At 39.6% G+C, this 18,800-nt stretch overlaps 3 protein-coding genes across 8 annotated transcripts; 1 reads left to right on the forward strand and 2 right to left on the reverse strand.

The window, feature by feature from the left end:
- Positions 1–702: 702 nt before the first annotated feature.
- LOC125206014 (GDSL esterase/lipase At1g28600-like) lies at positions 703–3,475 on the reverse strand. Of its 4 annotated transcripts, XM_089065893.1 has the most exons (6): positions 3,166–3,474; positions 2,683–2,901; positions 1,495–1,643; positions 1,375–1,414; positions 1,138–1,293; positions 703–1,006 (listed from the first exon to the last, which is right to left on the reverse strand). In XM_089065893.1, exons 1-6 carry the CDS (start codon positions 3,404–3,406, stop codon positions 753–755), a joined length of 1,059 nt encoding a protein of 352 aa, XP_088922019.1. In that variant the 5' UTR covers positions 3,407–3,474; the 3' UTR covers positions 703–752. The 4 variants fall into 4 exon arrangements, with proteins under 4 accessions (XP_088922019.1, XP_088922020.1, XP_047961232.1 ...); XM_089065894.1 differs by lacking the exon at positions 1,495–1,643 and having other exon boundaries at positions 703–1,017; positions 3,166–3,475; XM_048105275.2 differs by having other exon boundaries at positions 1,138–1,414.
- Positions 3,476–4,444: 969 nt separating this feature from the next.
- Positions 4,445–7,136, forward strand: SKIP6 (SKP1 interacting partner 6). Of its 2 annotated transcripts, none has more exons than XM_048105300.2 (2): positions 4,445–5,902; positions 6,349–7,136. In XM_048105300.2, exon 1 carries the CDS (start codon positions 4,475–4,477, stop codon positions 5,570–5,572), a length of 1,098 nt encoding a protein of 365 aa, XP_047961257.2. In that variant the 5' UTR covers positions 4,445–4,474; the 3' UTR covers positions 5,573–5,902; positions 6,349–7,136. The 2 variants fall into 2 exon arrangements, with proteins under 2 accessions (XP_047961257.2, XP_047961266.2); XM_048105309.2 differs by lacking the exon at positions 6,349–7,136 and adding an exon at positions 6,141–6,308.
- Positions 7,137–12,566: 5,430 nt separating this feature from the next.
- Positions 12,567–15,078, reverse strand: LOC125206006 (GDSL esterase/lipase At1g28570-like). 2 transcript variants are annotated; one of them, XM_048105264.2, is made up of 5 exons: positions 14,778–15,077; positions 14,487–14,699; positions 13,512–13,660; positions 13,164–13,440; positions 12,567–13,052 (listed from the first exon to the last, which is right to left on the reverse strand). In XM_048105264.2, the coding sequence occupies exons 1-5, from the start codon at positions 15,016–15,018 to the stop codon at positions 12,742–12,744; spliced, it is 1,191 nt and encodes a 396-aa protein (XP_047961221.1). In that variant the 5' UTR covers positions 15,019–15,077; the 3' UTR covers positions 12,567–12,741. The 2 variants fall into 2 exon arrangements, with proteins under 2 accessions (XP_047961221.1, XP_088920810.1); XM_089064684.1 differs by having other exon boundaries at positions 12,959–13,088; positions 14,778–15,078.
- Between the last annotated feature and the right edge of the window lie 3,722 nt (positions 15,079–18,800).

Consider the following 18,800-nt stretch of genomic DNA (forward strand, 5'->3'; position numbering starts at 1 on the left):
ATAAAAGTTTATATGGAGTATGTTTTAAACACCATTCTGTATGGAGTTTAGACAATCTATTTCTAATTATGGGCATCAATCTTATTTAAAACTTAAAAGATCGGCATCATCTCAATCTTGTGAAACTTAAAATATATCATAACTAACTTGGTAGCACAATCTAATCCAGAACTTTCAGACTTAAATATTAACATGTGATTAATTTATTCACAGTTACTGAAAAGACTATTTATTTGACCAAAATTAATTCTTTTTAGCTATATCAAATTCAGAAATTATTTGACCAAAAAGTTATCAATGTAATAATTAGATATAAATAGAAGAGATGCTAGTTAGCCACAGCCCAAGACCCGGTATAGGTGGACTCATGCCATCAATGAAATAAAGTGAGTCTGGACTGGGCTCGTTAGTTGAAGTAAGTATCAATTGTACCCTTTTTTCAAATCCAGACTCCGGCCCATCAGAACTCAACCCAAACCCAAATAAGATTCGATAACTACAAATTCTATAGTATTGCAAATATAATCATTCTAACCAAACAGTTTATTTTATCCAATATTCGGTTTTTATATATCCCATATTGTATCTCGGTATTATATTATTTAAGCAATCGAACGACACCTTAGTGTTATTATATTAATTTTATTTTTACAAAATTCCTCCTCACAATTGAGATTTCTAAAAATTAATTGCAATAAGATCAATTTGAATTTACATATATAATTAAATATAATAATGAACTACAATATAAATCAAGTCACCATAATCATGGTTTTTGAAGGCAAAACACATAACTCAGAGAGCGGAGGAATGGTAAAAGATCCCCCTAGCAAACTATCTGCAATTACTCCGTAAGCCGCCTCTGTCAAATGGAGACCATCCCAACTCACGTGCAAGGATGGATCCTCGCACGTGCTACATCCTTCGAAACCGCAGAAGGACGTCTGATTATAGTTGTACGGTCCTCCACATCCGCAGCAGGCTATAAGGGCTCCTTCTATGAATCCTACAACATCACTAATCAATCACTTAAAAATATTGAGATATTCACACGTGAGCTATCAATAATGCGAAGTAAAAAAAAAAAAAAAAAAAAAACTTAAATAGCCGGTGAACCACTAGAATTATTATATTCACCATATTTTTGTGGGGACTTGTAAAACGGCATTGCAGCATTGTAATAGTCCGCGTAGACTATGTTGATTTTTGTGTTCTGCTGTCGGATCCGGTTGAGTTCTGTCTGAAGCAGTTCGTTGTGGTGGCGAAAAACCGCATTTAACCAGTTGAGACAGCCTGTTTTGGGGTCGTAGAATGTTTGATTCGAGGTTTTGAAGTAAGTAAGATAAACTGCCGAACATCCCATAGGCAAATTACCAGGAACCAATATGGTCTTTGCTCCAAGCTTGATCAATTCCTGCATTACAACAAAAATTTCTACTTATGAAGGGATTTTTCAATGGTTAAATTACATTGATTACTCATGATTAATCATACATTTATTGTTGAGCTGATTGCTTTTACAACTTTAGGAACAAGTGCTAGTGTTGATTGGAAGCTTTTTCCTCCAAGCAATGCATGTTTGTAGTCATTGCCTCCTATCTCTCCCACCACAGTAAGGGAGGTTTCTAGATAATTCTTGCAATCTGCCATTAATATTTTCAACATATATAAACATTTTATTGATACATATTTTGTGCAACAAGTACTAAAAAATGGGAATTATAATGAGACTGAATTTATTAACTAAATTCTAAAATTTATGAGATTGATGTGTGCGTGTGCGTGTCGCGTGAAACACAAAAAATTGAAAATAATGGCAATAAACGAAAAATAAACATAAAAATTAAACAATACTATAAGCTAATAAAGAATTGAATATAACATTTTTTAAAAAACAAGAAATAAAAAATATTTAAACTCTAAGAAAACGAAAATAAGTAGCAAAAAGTCAAATAGTAAAGGAAGCAACACAAAAATTAATATACTTCGTCCGTCTGCTATTAATTGGCTCACTTTGCGTTGATTCGGATTTTAAGAAATGTATAGAATAGTTAGTAAGAATAAATTCGTAAATTATGTATTTTACTTTTATATATTAATTTTATAATAAACTATGAGCGAGTGATGGAATGTGAAGTCCATTTATATAAAAAAAGTTAAAGATAAATGAAACAATTATAAACCGCGAACGGACGAGAATGACAAGTTAAGATGATAAAAGACGGGTAGAGGAAGTATATATACATAAGTGAAATTGTATCATGACCTCTTCAATTAGGGGTACGAGTACGAATTTTATAATAAAATAAATACACATGAGTAGTATATTAAAAATAATTTATAATGATAAAATTTAAAGTCACATATATCATAAAAAATTGCAAACTAGTAATAAAAAAAAAGGACTGAAAATTGAATACTTTAAAATTCATGCCAGATATTAAAACGTTAACTAAAATAAAAGGCAATTGTGCATTAATACGTTGAATTCATGCTAGATATTCATTTTTTTCATTCTCTTTCTTACTTTACTAATTTTTTTCTCTTATTTTACCAATTGTACATTAAAATCCATGTCATTTCAAATGTATTTATTTTTTAAATACGGATTAAGGATTAAGGAGAGAATTATTTGGGGGTACAGGCTGGATGTTCTAATTTTGTTCTCAAGTGAGGAGTTACCTGAAGGGGTGTGGCAAAATTTGGGCAAAAACAGTTCCTTAAACCAACTCAACTGATCAGCAAGAGACGTATTTGCCAACCAAACCTGGATCCCCTCCTCCGCCCAAAACGAGTCCGCCAGCGCCGTGCATCCCGCCACCGCGAAATTCACACCCCCGCTGAAATCGCAGCTGCTTGGACGAAAAAATGGTTGCACAAACGGAAGCCCCAAAGCGTCAGCTGCAAACATGGGCGGACGCAAAAAAAAAAATAAAAATTGAGTTTGGAATTTTGAGATAATATTTTCTTATAAATGCTTTTAACAATTCGCACAAAATATCGATAATTTTATAATAATAGGAGTATATAAAAAGAAAAGATTTTTTTAAGTAGGCATGTGAGGATTAAAAATTTAGTATAAACATATTGTCGTGTAATGTATTCAGTCAATTATATATAATCGTGAAAAATTGAATTAAGGGAAGTGAGATTGGGGATCCGAACCGATGAAATCAATGATGAGGCGGCCGTCGGAGGCCCTCCCGGTGGGACGATGGAAGAAAGTTTGTCCATACGGCAGCATGGCGGAGTACGGATAAGTGTCGGATGGAGCGAGATGGATTGCGTTGCCGGTATCGGCAAGCGAATCTCCGAAGCTGATGATGGATTTGAAGCACGCTGAAGAAGCTTGATTGCTTGCTGATATTAAAATCAGCAGAATGGCGATTGTGTAGTTCATCCTCATCGCTGCGCTAGTGGAATTGTTATGTACTTTTTCTCTATGAAAGATATGAGTTTGTGGTTGTTACTTATCGACGACGTGATCATACTAATTTATTATGTGCCCATGTTAGTGGCAATGGCATTGTGAGGTAGGACCATGACGTACAGACATTGACATCCACTCATTTCATATGGTCTTTCACGCTAAAAAATTTCTTATCGGTAAAAATTGGGCTCATGTCATCACGTAATAGTTGAAGGTACGTAGTTATACTTTTCATACCAGATATTTTATCATTGTTTCATATTCATACAAAATGTTTGAGATTTATACATAAACTTTTATTTCAGTTTCGTTTTAATACATTCTGTCTTGTAAGTTTAAATCATTTTAACCTTTTAGCCTACGTGATGTAGGTACAAAGCATGAAATAATTATGAAACTTTTTGTAGCTAACATGAGATAATAAACAGTTGATGTTGTCTAAACACAAATGGCGGAATATGCTAAATTGAAACACAAATAAATATTTTGCACTCCATGCATCCAAAAAAATTATTCTCATCTTCTCATTTCCATCAATCCATCAAAATTATTCTCATACTAAAAAATAGAAAATTATTCCCAATTTATTAATCTTTTTTTTTTTTATCATTCTCTCTCATATTTTACCAATTTGGTATTAAAACTCGTATATCCTACCAACAAGACTATTTTTGGTGAACGAAAGAGAGTGATACTATTATTTATGCAAGCTTTAAATTTTATCAGCATAAAAGAGTATAATACGGAGTTTTATAAAATAAAATAATTTGATTGATATTATATTTTCTAAATTTTATTTAAAAATATTTTTTATGTACTTGGTTCGATTATAATTATATGTCCCACACTGATTCAATTTAGATTTTAAAATTTAAAAGAATATAGAAATAAAATAATTGGGCGTACCATCCATTTGGGCCAGATTTCCATTTTAAAATGAACTGTTATTGGGCCAAAATTGATTCAAATGCACGTTGATTTTCGTCTAAATATTTAATTCGAATTTCTAAATATAAAATCTGTAATTTTTAGGATTTTCAAAGTATGGCGGAGCAAACCACCGCCGCTGCTGGGGCCGGCTCCTCAGTTTCAGCTTCACCGCCGCTGATTCAGAACTTCCCGGACGATATCTCAATCCAGATCCTTGCCAGAGTGCCACGCTTCCGCCACCCCTTCCTCTCTCTAGTCTCAAAATCGTGGCGCGCCGCTGTCAATTCGCCGGAACTCTTCCACACACGATCTCTCCTCCGTACATCCCAATCCTCTCTTTACCTCAATCTCCGGATCAATTCTTCGTTTAACTGGTATTCCGAGCGAAACCCCCAAAATTCGAAACGCAGTTTCACTCCCATCCCCTCAATCCCTCAGCACCCCGTTGGATCATCAGTTTTAGCCCTAGGCCCAAAAATTTACGTAATCGGCGGCTCTCTTAGCGATATTCCTTCGAACAATGTCTGGATCTTCGATTGTCGGTCGAATAATTGGGAATTAGGGCCTAGAATGAGGGTTTCTCGGGAATTTTCCGCGTCGGGGGAATTGGACGGGAAGATATATGTAATGGGCGGGTGTAATGTCGATAACTGGTCTCGATCGATCAATTGGGCGGAGGTTTTTGATCCGGCGACGGGGCTGTGGGCTGCGATTCCGAGTGAGATTGAGCTGAGGGATAAGTGGATGCACGCGAGCGCGGTGATTGGGACTAGGTTATATGCAATGGCGGATAGAGGTGGTGTGGTGCTCGACATCGGGCGGGGCGGGTGGGGGAGTGTGCCTAAGAGGCTGGATTTGGGGTGGAGGGGCCGGGCCGCGGTGGTGGACAATGTGCTGTATTGTTACGATTATTTGGGGAAGATTCGCGGGTATGATGTGGAGGAGGATGTGTGGAAGGAGCTGAGAGGGGTGGAGAAAGGGCTGCCGAAGTTCTTGTGCAGCTCGACAATGGTGAATTTGGATGGGAAGCTGTGTGTTGTGTGGGAAGGGAAAAGGAAAGGGAATGGGAAGGAGGTGGATATAATGTGTGCGGAGATTGAGGTGAGGAGGGATGGAGACGGAGGGCTGAGTGGCGTGATATTGAGGTCGGATGTGATTCTCGTCGTGCCTAAAGGGGCTACCATCTCTCATTGCTTGGCTGTTGAGTTTTGACGGGTATGGGGTGGAGGGGTTGGTATGTGGTGGTGGACAGTGTGCTGTATTAATACGATTATATGGGTAAGATTCGCGGGTGTGATGTGGAGCAGGATGTGTTGAAGGAGCTGAGAGGGGTGGAGAAAGGGCTGCGTAAGTTCTTGAGCAGCTCGACAGTGGTGAATTTGGATGGGAAGCTGTGTGGTGTGGGAAGGGATGGAGATGGAGGGCTGAGTGGCGTGATATTGAGGTTGGATGTGATTCTTGTCGTGCCTAAAGGAGCTACTATCTCGCATTGCTTGGCCGTTGAGTTTTGACGTCCAAGCATTGCTCGGATTTGATGATAAGGTTAGGCAGCGCCTTCATCTTCTTCTTTGTTTGTGTCTGTTTTGATCAGTATGTTTCACCATTTTATGATGTCTTTGAAATTGTGTAGTGATATGTATTTGTGTCAATAAAGATTGTTACTGTTACTACACTTACTTTAGCAAGATTTTGTTGGATTTGATACTAATTAGTGATGAAGTACTGAGCAAAACATCTTAATGCTATGAAAGAAGTAATCTTTTCATCTTTTGATTATTAGATTTGGAAATCTACAAATATGCTATGTTATTCAAGATACACTCAACACATAGAAGTAACAAGAATGTCGATTGAGAGATGGCTGTTTTATCGAAGGTCTATTTCTGAAATAGTTTAAACACTCTGCTAACATTTGGCAACAGTAGTTTTAGGTGTTTCAAAGTGCAATTTATTTGTTAAGATGTTTCACCTCCAACGATATGTCGTAGGTTCGAGTCACCGTAATCAGGATGAACGAGGCAGCATATTTGAAGGTGGAACACAAAACGCATTCAACGGAGGAATAGTAAAAGATCCTCTCAGCAAACCATCTGCAATCACTCTGTACGCTGCCTCTGTCCAATGGATACCGTCCCAACTAACATGCAACGACGGATCCTCGCTGGTGCTAGATCCTTTGGATCCGCACATGGATGTGGGATCAAAGTTGTATGGTCCTCCACTGCCACAACATGCTATAAGGGCTCCTTTTGTGAATCCTGCGACATCATTAATCAATCACTACGTCCTTTATTCTGCATATATTCATATATGAGTTGTCTCACGTCAAAAATGTGAAGTAAAAATAGATCAACAAGAATTCACCATATTTTTTCGGGAATCAGATTAAAACTGCATTGAGGCATTGTAATAGTCCGCATAGACTATGTTGATGCTTGGGTTCTGCTTCTGGATGAAGTCAAGTTCTGTCTGAAGCAATTTGTTATGGTGGCGAACAAACCTGTTTAGCCGGTTGAGACCACCTGTTTTGGGGTTGTAGTATGTTTGGTTCGAGGTTATGAAGTAAGTAAGATAAAGAGCCGAACATCCCATAGGAAAATTCTCAGGAACCACAAGAGTCTTAGCTCCGAGCTTGATCATTTCCTACATTACTTCAAAGATCTACAATTTATCAAGAGATTTTTCATTCTAAGAGATGAAATCATATTTCTCAAGTTAAATCTTACATTGATTGTTGAGATAATTGCTTTAATAACTTTAGGAACGATTGCTCGTACTGATTTGAAGTTTTTTCCCTCAAGAATTGCAGAGTTGTAGTCATTGACTCCTATCTCTCCCACCAAAACAAGGGAGGTTTTAAGAAAATTCTTACAATTTGTCATCAATCAACAACTTTTTCAACTTTCGTTTTAAATGAATTACTTCTCAACAACTTTTCCCATGGTCAATGGGTTACTAAGAGCATCCGCAGCAGCGCCCTTCCCATCAGACGTCGGCGAGGCTTCCGGGAAGGGCGTCGGGGACGTCCGCCATTGTGCCTGCGTGGGAAGGACGCGGACGTCCCTTAAGGACAAGGGAGGGCCGCGGTCTTCGTCGAAAGGGCGTGCAGACGTCCGCCATTGCGGCGACTCGCGGACGTCCTCATTTAATTATTATTTTTAATTCTATATATACGGCTCGTTGAACTTGATTTCATTCGCACCACTTGTGTTAACAAGTTTCCCTTTCCCTAAATTTCTATTCTCAAGTATATCTAGAATGACTAGTAGTGGTGCGGGTGGTAGTGGCGGATGCGATAGTGATAGTGATAGTAACGAAGAATTGCAGGCCGCTATGACAGGGGCGATAGATCGCCTGCTACGCGAGGCGATTGAAAGGTAGGAATTTTGCACGCATGTCGTTTGCACGTGTCCCTTCCTATTCAACAAGATTTATAAGTTCCCACTTTCCAAAAGTCTATTAATTAGCATATGGTAAGTTAGGGTGTCGAACCCACGAGGAACGGTAGCATCCGTTATGTATTTCTACACTTAGAAAGGTTTTGGCGATGCCACCACGCTCTAAATTGTGGGGTGGAAACTAAACTACGGAATATAAATAACAACAAGATTGGGAACTAAAGGTGCAAACAACATGCAAGTAATAGAAAGCATTTAAACTAGAACGCAGACTGGGCAATCTGATAAACTGGACAACTTAACAGGAAATAAATGTAGTAGGGAGAAAATATGGAGGAGAAAGAGAGTAGATGACTGCTACATAATTAAAAATGCAAGAGAAACACAAAAAATCATCAAGTAAACTACCTAATCATGAAAACACCAAATGAAAAGCTGAAACTTAAAGATTCATTGAGGAAGATAAATAAAGCTTAAGAACACTTAAGCATGGTGGAAGAACACTCAAGAACCGAGCTCATCAATCTCATGCAAAATCATGCGAAAATGACACCCGACAAGGCACCGAAAACACACAATAACCATGACTGATTTTTTGAAACTTTTCCAACTCTTTCTCTACGTTTACAGACTAACTAAGAAAATGCTTGAGAAACTGATTTTAAAAGCTTGAAAGAAGTTTTAACTAAACAAGAACATAACCAACACTAGAACTAAACAACAAGCTAAAACCGGAAATAAACAAGATCTAAACTTTAAAGCACATTAACTACACAAACACTTAGAGAAATTACTACTTGAAATAAGCTTTTAAAACAAGTCCAACAACAATAACTAAGAGTGAGATTAGTGCAAAAGAACTTCAAAAGTTAAGAACAAGCAAACTAGAGAAAATAAACACTACTACTAAATTACTACTACTTCAACCCATGGTGAACAATGATCTTGGCAGCCTTTTTGAAATCTCTCTTCTTAAGGAAGAGAGGAAAGTTCCTAGAGAGATATTCGGGGATTGGTATATTCGGAAGTCTAGCCCTGCAGACTGCCAGCAGCTGATAGATATGCACGGGTCGGTGCACGGGTTTCCCGGGATGTTGAGCAGCATAGATTGTATGCATTGGGAGTGGAAGAACTGCCCCACCACCTGGAAATTGATGTACACTACCGGCTTCAAAGGCAAGCATCCCACAGTGATCCTTGAAGTTGTAGCTGACTACCGACTGTGGATATGCCAAGCTTATTTTGGAGTAGCCGGGTCGAACAACGACATCAACGTCCTCCAGTCGTCACCCCTATTCAACGATCAGTGCAATGACGTTGGTCCCGCCATCAGTTTTGTCGCCAACGACAACCAGCACAATATGGATACTATTTGGCGGATGAGATATACCCAAACTGGCCCGTCTTTGTGAAGACGATCAGATGCCCATTAGAAGATAAGAAGATCTGCTTTGCGGGTTGATAAGTCGTATTCTAAGCCTTGGTTACTGGTCAGTATGTCGTGAAATGCATGTATTATCTGCAAAACAGTTGCTCAAGTGTGCAGGATTAAGGGATCCAAGTCAGTAGGAGACGATTCAGGTGACGCAAGTGAATGGAGCGCTAGAAGGGTGCAATACTGACCAGGATGCATGCCAGAGAAAAGGCTCGAGATGGAGAAGAAGGATAGCTGGGATGATCATTAACAAGGGCAGAAAAGTCAAATCGTGAAGGAAGTCTACCCTAAAAGCAAGAGCAAGCCTCCCTATAAAAGAAGCCACTTGGAGAGAGAAAGAGAGTTCGGTTCGGAGTTTGCAAGCTCTCGGTTCTCATACACACTTAGTAGAATTCTCTCTAGAACAGTCCTTCAACATTATCCAATCTCTCATTCCTCGCCACAACTATGGTCACTTGACGTCCAAGAGTCTGCCGGAGAAGTCATCAATCTACCGTTCCAGCCAGTTTGCCGTAGTAGTATAGCAGTATCACCGCCTTGAGTGACAAAACAATCGTTATTTGCTTTCTAGTTTAATTTTTACCTGCTTACTTCGTTGGATCTGTTGCAAACATTTATCTTTGTTGCCTTTTGAAGTACTTGGTAAAGATCCAAACGTTTAAGTTATGAAATTTCTATTCCGAATGTCTCTTTGGTTTGAGTTTGCTTCATTTTGCCTAGGAAAGCTAGATCTAGTTATCGCCTTTAATTTCTAAGTGCGTGCATGTATTTTCTTTCGAGTAGGCTAGATCTGTAGTTGTTGATCGAAATTTGTAGTTATGTCTCAGTTTGAGTTTTCGTGCATGAGTTTCCTGTTCTGCACTGTGATCACCACCTTGCATGTTAGTCAGTAGAGGTAGTCTGCAATTTCAGCTGTTCATCTTAAGTTAAGCATTTTAATCAATGGATCTTGAGTTTGAAATTATGAATCTGAGTTTATTCATGGAGTCTGTGTTCATATGATTTCTGTTAATGCTTGGTGAAGAAGAAAACGTCAAATCAACTTTAGCGTTGGACCACTTTTACTTTTTGAGTTACTTTTGCTTTTGTCCCCCACTTTTCAGTTGTACCTTACAGACCTGTCAGAAAGCCAACTAGCCACCAGATATACCTTGTTGTCTAAATTTCCTCTTTTAGTAACTGTCTACTTTTCACATACCTCTGAGATACCTTGTCCCATAATTTCACGGACACAACCACATGCCTGTTATTTTCACGCCTACTAGTCAGTAGAGTACCATCTTTATCTGGAAAAATCTTAACCCGAGCGTGGTAGCTAACCAAAAACACCCAGGAAAGTCACTGCAGTTATCCGAACGTGTCCATACTTGTGGGATTCGACCCTTACCTCCACTATACTAATCAGTAGAAGTGGGTTGAAGAAACTTGTTTGAAATCAGGTTTCGGTTGTCGTGCCAACGACTCAGCTAGGTCGGGAATATTATCCTGATCAGTTGGATACATTCTTGCAGTTACACACTCGACCGAAACCTGCACCTTTCACGGGCGCAAGGACGCGGAGCGAACATTTGGTGTGCTCCAGAGTCGATGGGCGGTAGTGAAGGGTCCTTCACGGATGTAGTATATTGACAGCATCGGCAATGTCATGTAAGCATGTATTATTATGCACAACATGATTGTCGAAAGTGAAGGTCCTGAACTTACTCGACTCAGTGGACCAATGAAGATGCTATGGGTGCCGGTCCAAGCCACGGCGTGGCCACCGTGAATGTACATATGGGGGTACCTCATGGAGAGGTCGATTGGATTCGCGCATTTGCCAACATGCGCCAAACACAAGCCCATATACAACTTCAGAACGATATCGTGGAAGAGCTTTGGATGCGGAGGGGTAGACGTTGATATTTTAATTTTCTTTTGTTTGCATTGTACTCCCTCCGTCCGCGAATAGGAGTCCCGGTTGGCCATTTTCATCCGTCCGCCATTAGGAGTCCCGGTTAGATATTTTATCTTGGGAGTATAAAAAATGACCCCACTTTTCCCTTAATTTAGAAGCTGTAATTAATTTTAATCCACTTTGATTGCAAAAAATAATATAAATGGGTCCCACATTCCACTATCACACACTTAAATTATTACACTCAAACTTTTCTTAAAACCCGCACCCAACTCAATTGGGACTCCTATTCGCGGACGGAGGGAGTAATTATTTTTGTATATAATTATGTATGTTTTTTTTTTCAATGAAGTTGTTGCATTTTTCTTGTCCGATTCCATATCGAAAATTTAATTCCGTAATGTAAATTGAATATTGTGAATTTGCAAATGTTTTTTTATTGCGGGAAGTCCGCGCGGGAAGGGCGATGGGATGTCCGGATTGAGCAGTGGGAAGTCCTTATAACATGGCAGTAGGGTGGGAAGTCCTTATGACGTGGCAGGAGGTGTTTTTGGAAGTCCGACAGGAAGTGCGATGTGAAGCCCGTAGCATTGGAGATGCTCTAAACTACTAATGCTAAGCATTAGTAGCTAGATAGTGTCATTGATGAATAAGAGGAAGCAATTAATACGTAAACTATTGTATATAGAAATTCGACCAATTGTTTCTAAATTAGTAGCTATAAACTTTATATAATCAAGTTCATTTATAATTTATCAAATCGAATGAAGGTTGCGTAATATATTCTAATTCAATTTCAAATAAATGGGGAATTGTATTAGAAATGAAAATCTATAAAAATTGAATTTGAAGTTGCATTATTTTAGTTTGATTCTAAATTAATTGGTAAATTAAATAATTAATATAGACTTTAATTCTATTTTTTTAAAATTCTTTGTTTGGTAAATAAATAAATTAATCAAAATTTGACACTGACTTTCATTTAAAATATTTTTTAATTATTTAAATACATTATATGTATGCATTACTATTTATGTTTGTATTTTGAGTTGTGCATTGTTGTGTTTCATAGTCCAAATAATAGATTTGTTCCGAAATGATAAAATGAAATAGTACTGTATTACTTATGTGCTTATGGATGAGCAGTATTACTATTACCTGAGTGTGTATGACAAAATTTGGGCAAAAACAGTTCCTTAAACCAACATATATAACTGATCAGCAAGAGACACATTCGCTAAATCAATCTTGATCCCCTCATCCGCCCAAAACGAGTCCCGCAGTGCATCCCGCCACCGCGAAATTCACACTACCGCTGAAATCGCTGCCACCGAAAAACGGCTGCACCAACGGAAGCCCCAAAGCCTCAGCAGCAAATCAATCGACGGAATTATTGTAAATATTTTATTTAATCATTTTTTTAAGACTCTTTACATAATTATAGTAGTAAAAAAATCTAAGGAAACAAATAAGGAGTACTAAATCATAAAATAAGCTAAATAATTATACGTACAAACAGTTCACTTATTAGCGATCGAAATTGAAAGCAAGAGGGATTAGAGATATTAGAATCATTTTAAATGAATACAAAAAATAAATGCTATCGAGGATTAAGCAAGATACAAGAACAAAAATAAGTGCAATTTATTTGTTAAGATGCTTCGCCTCCAACCGATAAATCAGGGCTTCGAGTCACCGTAGTAGTAATGGGGATAAATGGAGCGGCATTAATTGAAGGCGGAGAACAAAACGAGTAGAGCGGAGGAATGGTAAAAGATCCTCGCAGTAATCCATCTGCAATTACTCCGTAAGCCGCCTCTGTCAAATGGATGCCATCCCAGCTCACGTGCAACGACGGATCCTCACACGTGCTAGATCCTTTGGAACCGCAGGTGTACGTGTGATTAACGTGGTACGGTCCTCCACTGCCACAACAAGCTATAAGTGCTCCTTTTGTGAATCCTGCAACATCATTAATCAATCACTACATCCAAAGTTCTGCAGAGCAGATATTCATGTATTAGTTGTCTCACGTTAAAAATATGAAGTAAAAATAGATCAACAAGAATTCACCATATTTTTCGGGGAATTGGTAAAACTGCATTGCAGCATTGTAATAGTCTGCATAGACTATGTTGATGCTCGGGTTCTGCTTTTGGATGAAGTCAAGTTCCGTTTGAAGTAGTTTGTTATGGTGGCGAGCAAACCTGTTTAGCCAGTTGAGACAACCTGTTTCGGGGTCGTAGTATGTTTGATTCGAGGTTATGAAGTAAATAAGATATTGAATCGAACATCCCATAGGCAAATTCCCAGGAACCACAAGAGTCTTAGCTCCAAGCTTGATCAGTTCCTACATTACATCAAATATTTTATCAAGGGATTTTTCAATGGAGAAATAATATTTCTCATAGTTAATCTTACATTGATCGTTAAGCTTATTGCTTTAACAACTTTAGGAACGATTGCTAGTACTGATTCGAAGCTTTTCCCCTGAAGGAATGCATAATTGTAGTCATTGCCTCCTATCTCTCCCACCAAAACCAAGGACGTTTCAAGGAAATTCTTACAATCTGAAAGCAATATTTTCAACAACTTTTTAAACTTTAGTATCAATATGGCTCACTTTTTAACAACTTTAATATGAATCATTTTTCAACTTTAGTAACAACTCTTTTAACTTTAGTATTACTATGAATCATTCTTTTAACAACTTTAATTTTCCATGGTCACAAACTCTTTTTCATGTTAACACAAATGACTAATTAAAAGAATGCTATGCACAAATAAATTGTGCCATTTGATGAATAAGAGGGAGGAAAATAAAATAATACTACTACATAAACTTGTATGTAGAAATTATACAAATTATTTCTAAATTAGTAGCTAGAATACAAATCAGTATCTGAAATTTATAATTCATCAAATGACAAGAGGGTTGCATAAAATATTATAATTCAGTTCCAATTTTTTTATCTAAAAATTGGAACTGTATTGGAATTGAAATTCTATCAAAATTAAATTTGAATTAATAAAATTTAAATTTAATTCTAAAGTCTGTTTGGTAAGTTTAAATAATTCGTATAATGTTTCTAATTACTCCATTATTTATGTATATTATAATTAATAGTACTAATACATAGTGTGTTTGTCGTGTGTGCATGGAGTGTGCAGTATGATTGTATGAATATAGTTTGAGAGTTTGTGTTTCAAAGGTATTTGGCTTTATAACTATTTGGAATTTAATTAATTTGGTTATAAAATTTGAATGGTAGAAGTAGGATCTAATCTGGTTATAATTTGAAATTTATTTAATTTAATTTGGTTATAATTAAAATTCAATATTAAATTTAAATATTTTTTGCATGTAACAACAATTTGGAATGGTAAGAGTATTACCGGAAGGGGTGTGGCAAAATTTGGGCAAAAACAGTTCTTTAAACCAACTCAACTGAGCAGCTAGAGACGTATTGGCCAAATCAATCTGGATCCCCTCCTCCGCCCAAATCGAGTCTCGCAGCGCCGTGCATCCCCCCACCGCGAAATTCACTCCGCTGTCGAAATCGCTGCCACCGAAAAACGGCTGCACCAACGGAAGCCCCAAAGCCTCAGCTGCAGATAATTAATCAATCAACGCTGAGAAATTGCAATTGAAATTAAAATTGAAATCGATTGTGAATTAATGCGAACCGATGAAATCGATGACGAGGCGGCCGTCGGACCACCTCCCCGTGGGGCGGTGGAAGAAAGTTTTTCCGTAGGGCGGCGAGGCGGAGGGCGGAGGAGTGTTGGAGGGAGCGAGGTGGATTTCGTTGCCGGTGTCGGCGAGCGAATCGCCGAAGCTGATGATGGATTTGAAGCACGCGGAAGAAGCTTGATTGCTTGCTGATATTAAAATCAGGAGAATGGCGATTGAGTAATTCATCTTCATTTTTGCGCCAATGGATTATAATTTTTAGATAATCTTTTTTATGCGTCGGAAAAGATGTAGAGTGTAACTAACAAGTGATTGCTAATCATCATTTATTACGTGCACCTAAGATCCCGTCGGCAACTTTTTCAAAAAGTTAGGTAGGAGTAGTTGGAGTGTTTATGATACTCCCTTCCTTCTGTCTTTAAATTTTGTCATATTTTGATTGAACATTAGTTTTAAGAAATGTAATGGAAAATGAATTGAAAAAGCTAGTGTAAAGTGAGTCTTACTTTTATATATTAGTTTTATAATAAAATATGAGTTAGAATGAGTTAGTGAGCATTTCATTTTCCGTACATTATTTTATGTAATGTTGTTTTATGAGTTAAATGGAGAAAATAAAGCAAGAGAGGCAAAAAAAAAAAAAAAATTAGAGAGAGGAATATGTTACTTAAAGTGAGACATACCAAAAAGGGTAATAATATATCACTTAGAATGTGACAGAGATATCATTTATCACGTGTTCCTAAGATCCTTCTAGTAGTATAGAATTATTTTTTATGGATGAATTAAAATGAAAAAATGAAATTATTTTTCATGATCAACAGAAGTATATAAAGTGGCACCACATTCTTGTAGCATTTTCCACTCACATTTTTTCGCATCTCTTGAAATACATGCAGTCAAAAAGTAGGACGTGTAATCACGGACAAATAGAGTATGTAATAATTACTCAAATTTGAATTCAAATACTCCGTAAATAAAATAGAGCCAAAATCCCTTAGCATTATGAAATTCTTTTGTATGAAAAGTAAGATTTTGGTTCGAGGTTATAAACATGGGCGGATCTAGCTTGGTTGAAGGTGGGGCGTTTGCCCCTTCTCACTCCTTCACCTCTATATATTTAATGCAAATTTTTGAATATATACATAAAATTATACCAATTGCCCCTCTTCAAATATATAAAAAATATTACTCCCTTCGTCCCACTTTAGTAGTCCCGGTTGAGTTCGGCACGAGTTTTAAGAAATACAAAGGAAAGGTGGTGAAAAAAGATAGTGCAATGTGGGTCCTACTTTTATATATTAGTTTTATAATAAAATGTGAGTGGAAAAATGTGAGTGGAATGTGGGGCCTGTTACCAATTATGGAATATTCCAACCGAGACTCTTAAAGTGGGACATCCAAAAGTAGTAAACCGGGACTCCTAAAGTGGGACGGAGGGAGTATATATTATAATTTTTTATACCAATTGCCCCTCTTCAAATATATAAAAATTATCATATATTAGAGCATCTCCAATGGTGCATAGGCCAGCAATAGGCTAGTCATTCTCTCCCCTGCCACGTCAGCAACACTAAAAAATCCACCTGCCACATCAGATTTAGGCCAGCCATAGGCCAGCCGCAATAAAAATAATTCAAAATATACTACATTTACGAAATTAAAATTACGATTAAAATACGGAATTAAATTTACGACACATATACGGGAAAATTAATCCATTCCATTAAAAAAAAAGTACAAAGATTTTTAAAAAAAGTACATGATTTTTTTTTTAAAAAAGGGCTTCAACACACGAGCCCCGCCACTCTCTACTCCTCATCGCCGTCGTCCTCGCCGTCGCCGCCGCCGCTGCCGCCGCCACCCGTGGTATCTGAGCCCACGTCGGAACCCGCTAGCCGTGCCCTCGCGATTTCCAAATCAACCCGCATGCTTTCGAGCATCTCGTGAAGAAACATCTTCTCCGTGGGGTCAGTGGCGGTCCTCCAATCTTGGAAGACCTTGTACATCTGATCTCGCGTATAGTTACGCGAATGGAGAGTGTACTCGAGTGGGGCGGGTGGGAGGGCGGAGGACTGGACCTCGCGGGGCGATAGGGGGGATCCGTCCCTCGCAGCCCGTTGCGCCCGCTTCTGTCCAACCGGGCGGGGGCGACCAGCAAATGAAGGAGGGGATGGAAACTCCTCAGCATCCGGGGGGAGGTCGTGGGATCCGCCGCTGCTGCCGCTGTAGTCGCCGCTATAGTTCAGCCTCTGCTTCTTCGGCCACCCAGCGTCGCACCCCGCCCGGAACTTCTCGGAGTCCTTCAGCAACAAAAAGCACTCCCAGAAGGTGAACTCCTTGTACGTCCCCGCCAAGGGAAACTGACTCTCGGCTATCCTCCGGGCGTCGTCCTCATTCTGCCCACTACTGAGCTGACGGAGGGCGTTGGCGTACAAATTCGCAAAACGGCCCACCGCGGCCCTGATGCGCTCCCACCCCTTCCGGACCTCCTCCCCGCTGAAGTCCTTCCCGTGCGGGCAGTGCCTCCTATAGGCAGCTCTGATCTTCGCCCACATGTTGACGACCCGCTGGTTGTTCGCAACCAGCGGATCGTCGCACACCTCCAACCACCCCCTGGCCACCCCGGCGTACTCATCCTCCGTCCACTTCCTCCGGCCAGGGGTGTCGTCAACAACGGGCTGCGACGACTCGCCGACCACCTTGGCCTTCCCCCTCGTCTTCTTCTTCTTCGCCGCGGCCCGCCTCGCTGGAACGGGAGTGTCCGCATCCCCGAGATCGATCCCCATATCATGCAATGACAGAAGGTCATCGCCAGTGAACTGCGTCTCTACTGGGGTCGACGTGTGAGACGAAGCCGTCAAAAAATCAAGCAAGGGACGATATACCGTGTCCCCTCCCGGTGACCCCTGCATCCCCCCTGCATCCCGGGATGCATACCGTGCTGCATCCCCCCCCTGCCACATCATCCCCATCATCTGCTACAGCATCATCCGCTGCTGCATCTGGGGCATACCCCCCCACCCGGGCGCTGACTGCCCGCCGCTCCCCTGCCCCCGCCCGGCATCCCCCACGGCATACCCCCTGGTTCCCCCCTGCGCCTCCCCCCCCCCCCCCCGGCGCACCGACCATCATCCCCATCATCTGATTCCAAGGGATGTTAAACCCCGGGCCCATCTGCCCCCATCTAGATCCCACATGTACCGTGGGAGTCTGAGATCCACTCGTCGTTGGACTGGACTCGTTGTTGTGATCCATCGCTCGATGATGCTCTTGTACAGAAATTTAGAGAGAGAGAAAACTCGTTAAAACAAGTGGTGCAAATGAAAATGAAACGAAAATCGCGTTTATATAGGTTTTTAAAAAAAAAAAAAAACAAAACAAAAATCGGCGCTGGCCGATCGGCCAGCGCCGAGCGATCGGCCAGCCCATGCCGATCCGCTCGCCGATTTCGCGCTCGCCGACTCCAATGGTTCGGCTAGCCGATCGGCCAGTGCGACGAATCTCCTAGCCAGTCGCTAGCCGACCATTGGAGATGCTCTTATAATTTTGACCCTCTTATAATGAAATCCTGGCTTCGCCCCCTGTTATGAAATAAGTAAGATGAAGAGCCGAACATCCTATTGGCAAATTCCCAAGAACCACAAGAGTCTTAGCTCCGAGCATGATCAGTTCCTACATTACATCAAACATCTACAATTTATCAAGGGACTTTTCAAAGGAGAAGTCATATTTCTCCTAGATAAATCTTACATTGATTGTACTAGTTAAATCTTACATTGATTGTTGAGCTTATTGCTTTAATAACTTTAGGAACGATTGCTTATACTGATTTGAAGCTTTTTCCTTAAGAATTGCAAAATTGTAGTCATTAACTCCTATCTCTCCCACCAAAACAAGGGAGGTTTCAAGAAAATTCTTACAATCTGCCATCAATCAACAACTTATTCAAACTTTAGCTCTCGGCAACTTTTTCCATGGTCACAAACTCTTTTTTATGCTAATCACGAATGAGT

Source organism: Salvia hispanica, chromosome 2 (assembly GCF_029641045.1).
Source record: "Salvia hispanica isolate PSC_SH4W2 chromosome 2, Shi_PSC_v1, whole genome shotgun sequence".
Lineage (NCBI taxonomy): Eukaryota > Viridiplantae > Streptophyta > Magnoliopsida > Lamiales > Lamiaceae > Salvia > Salvia hispanica.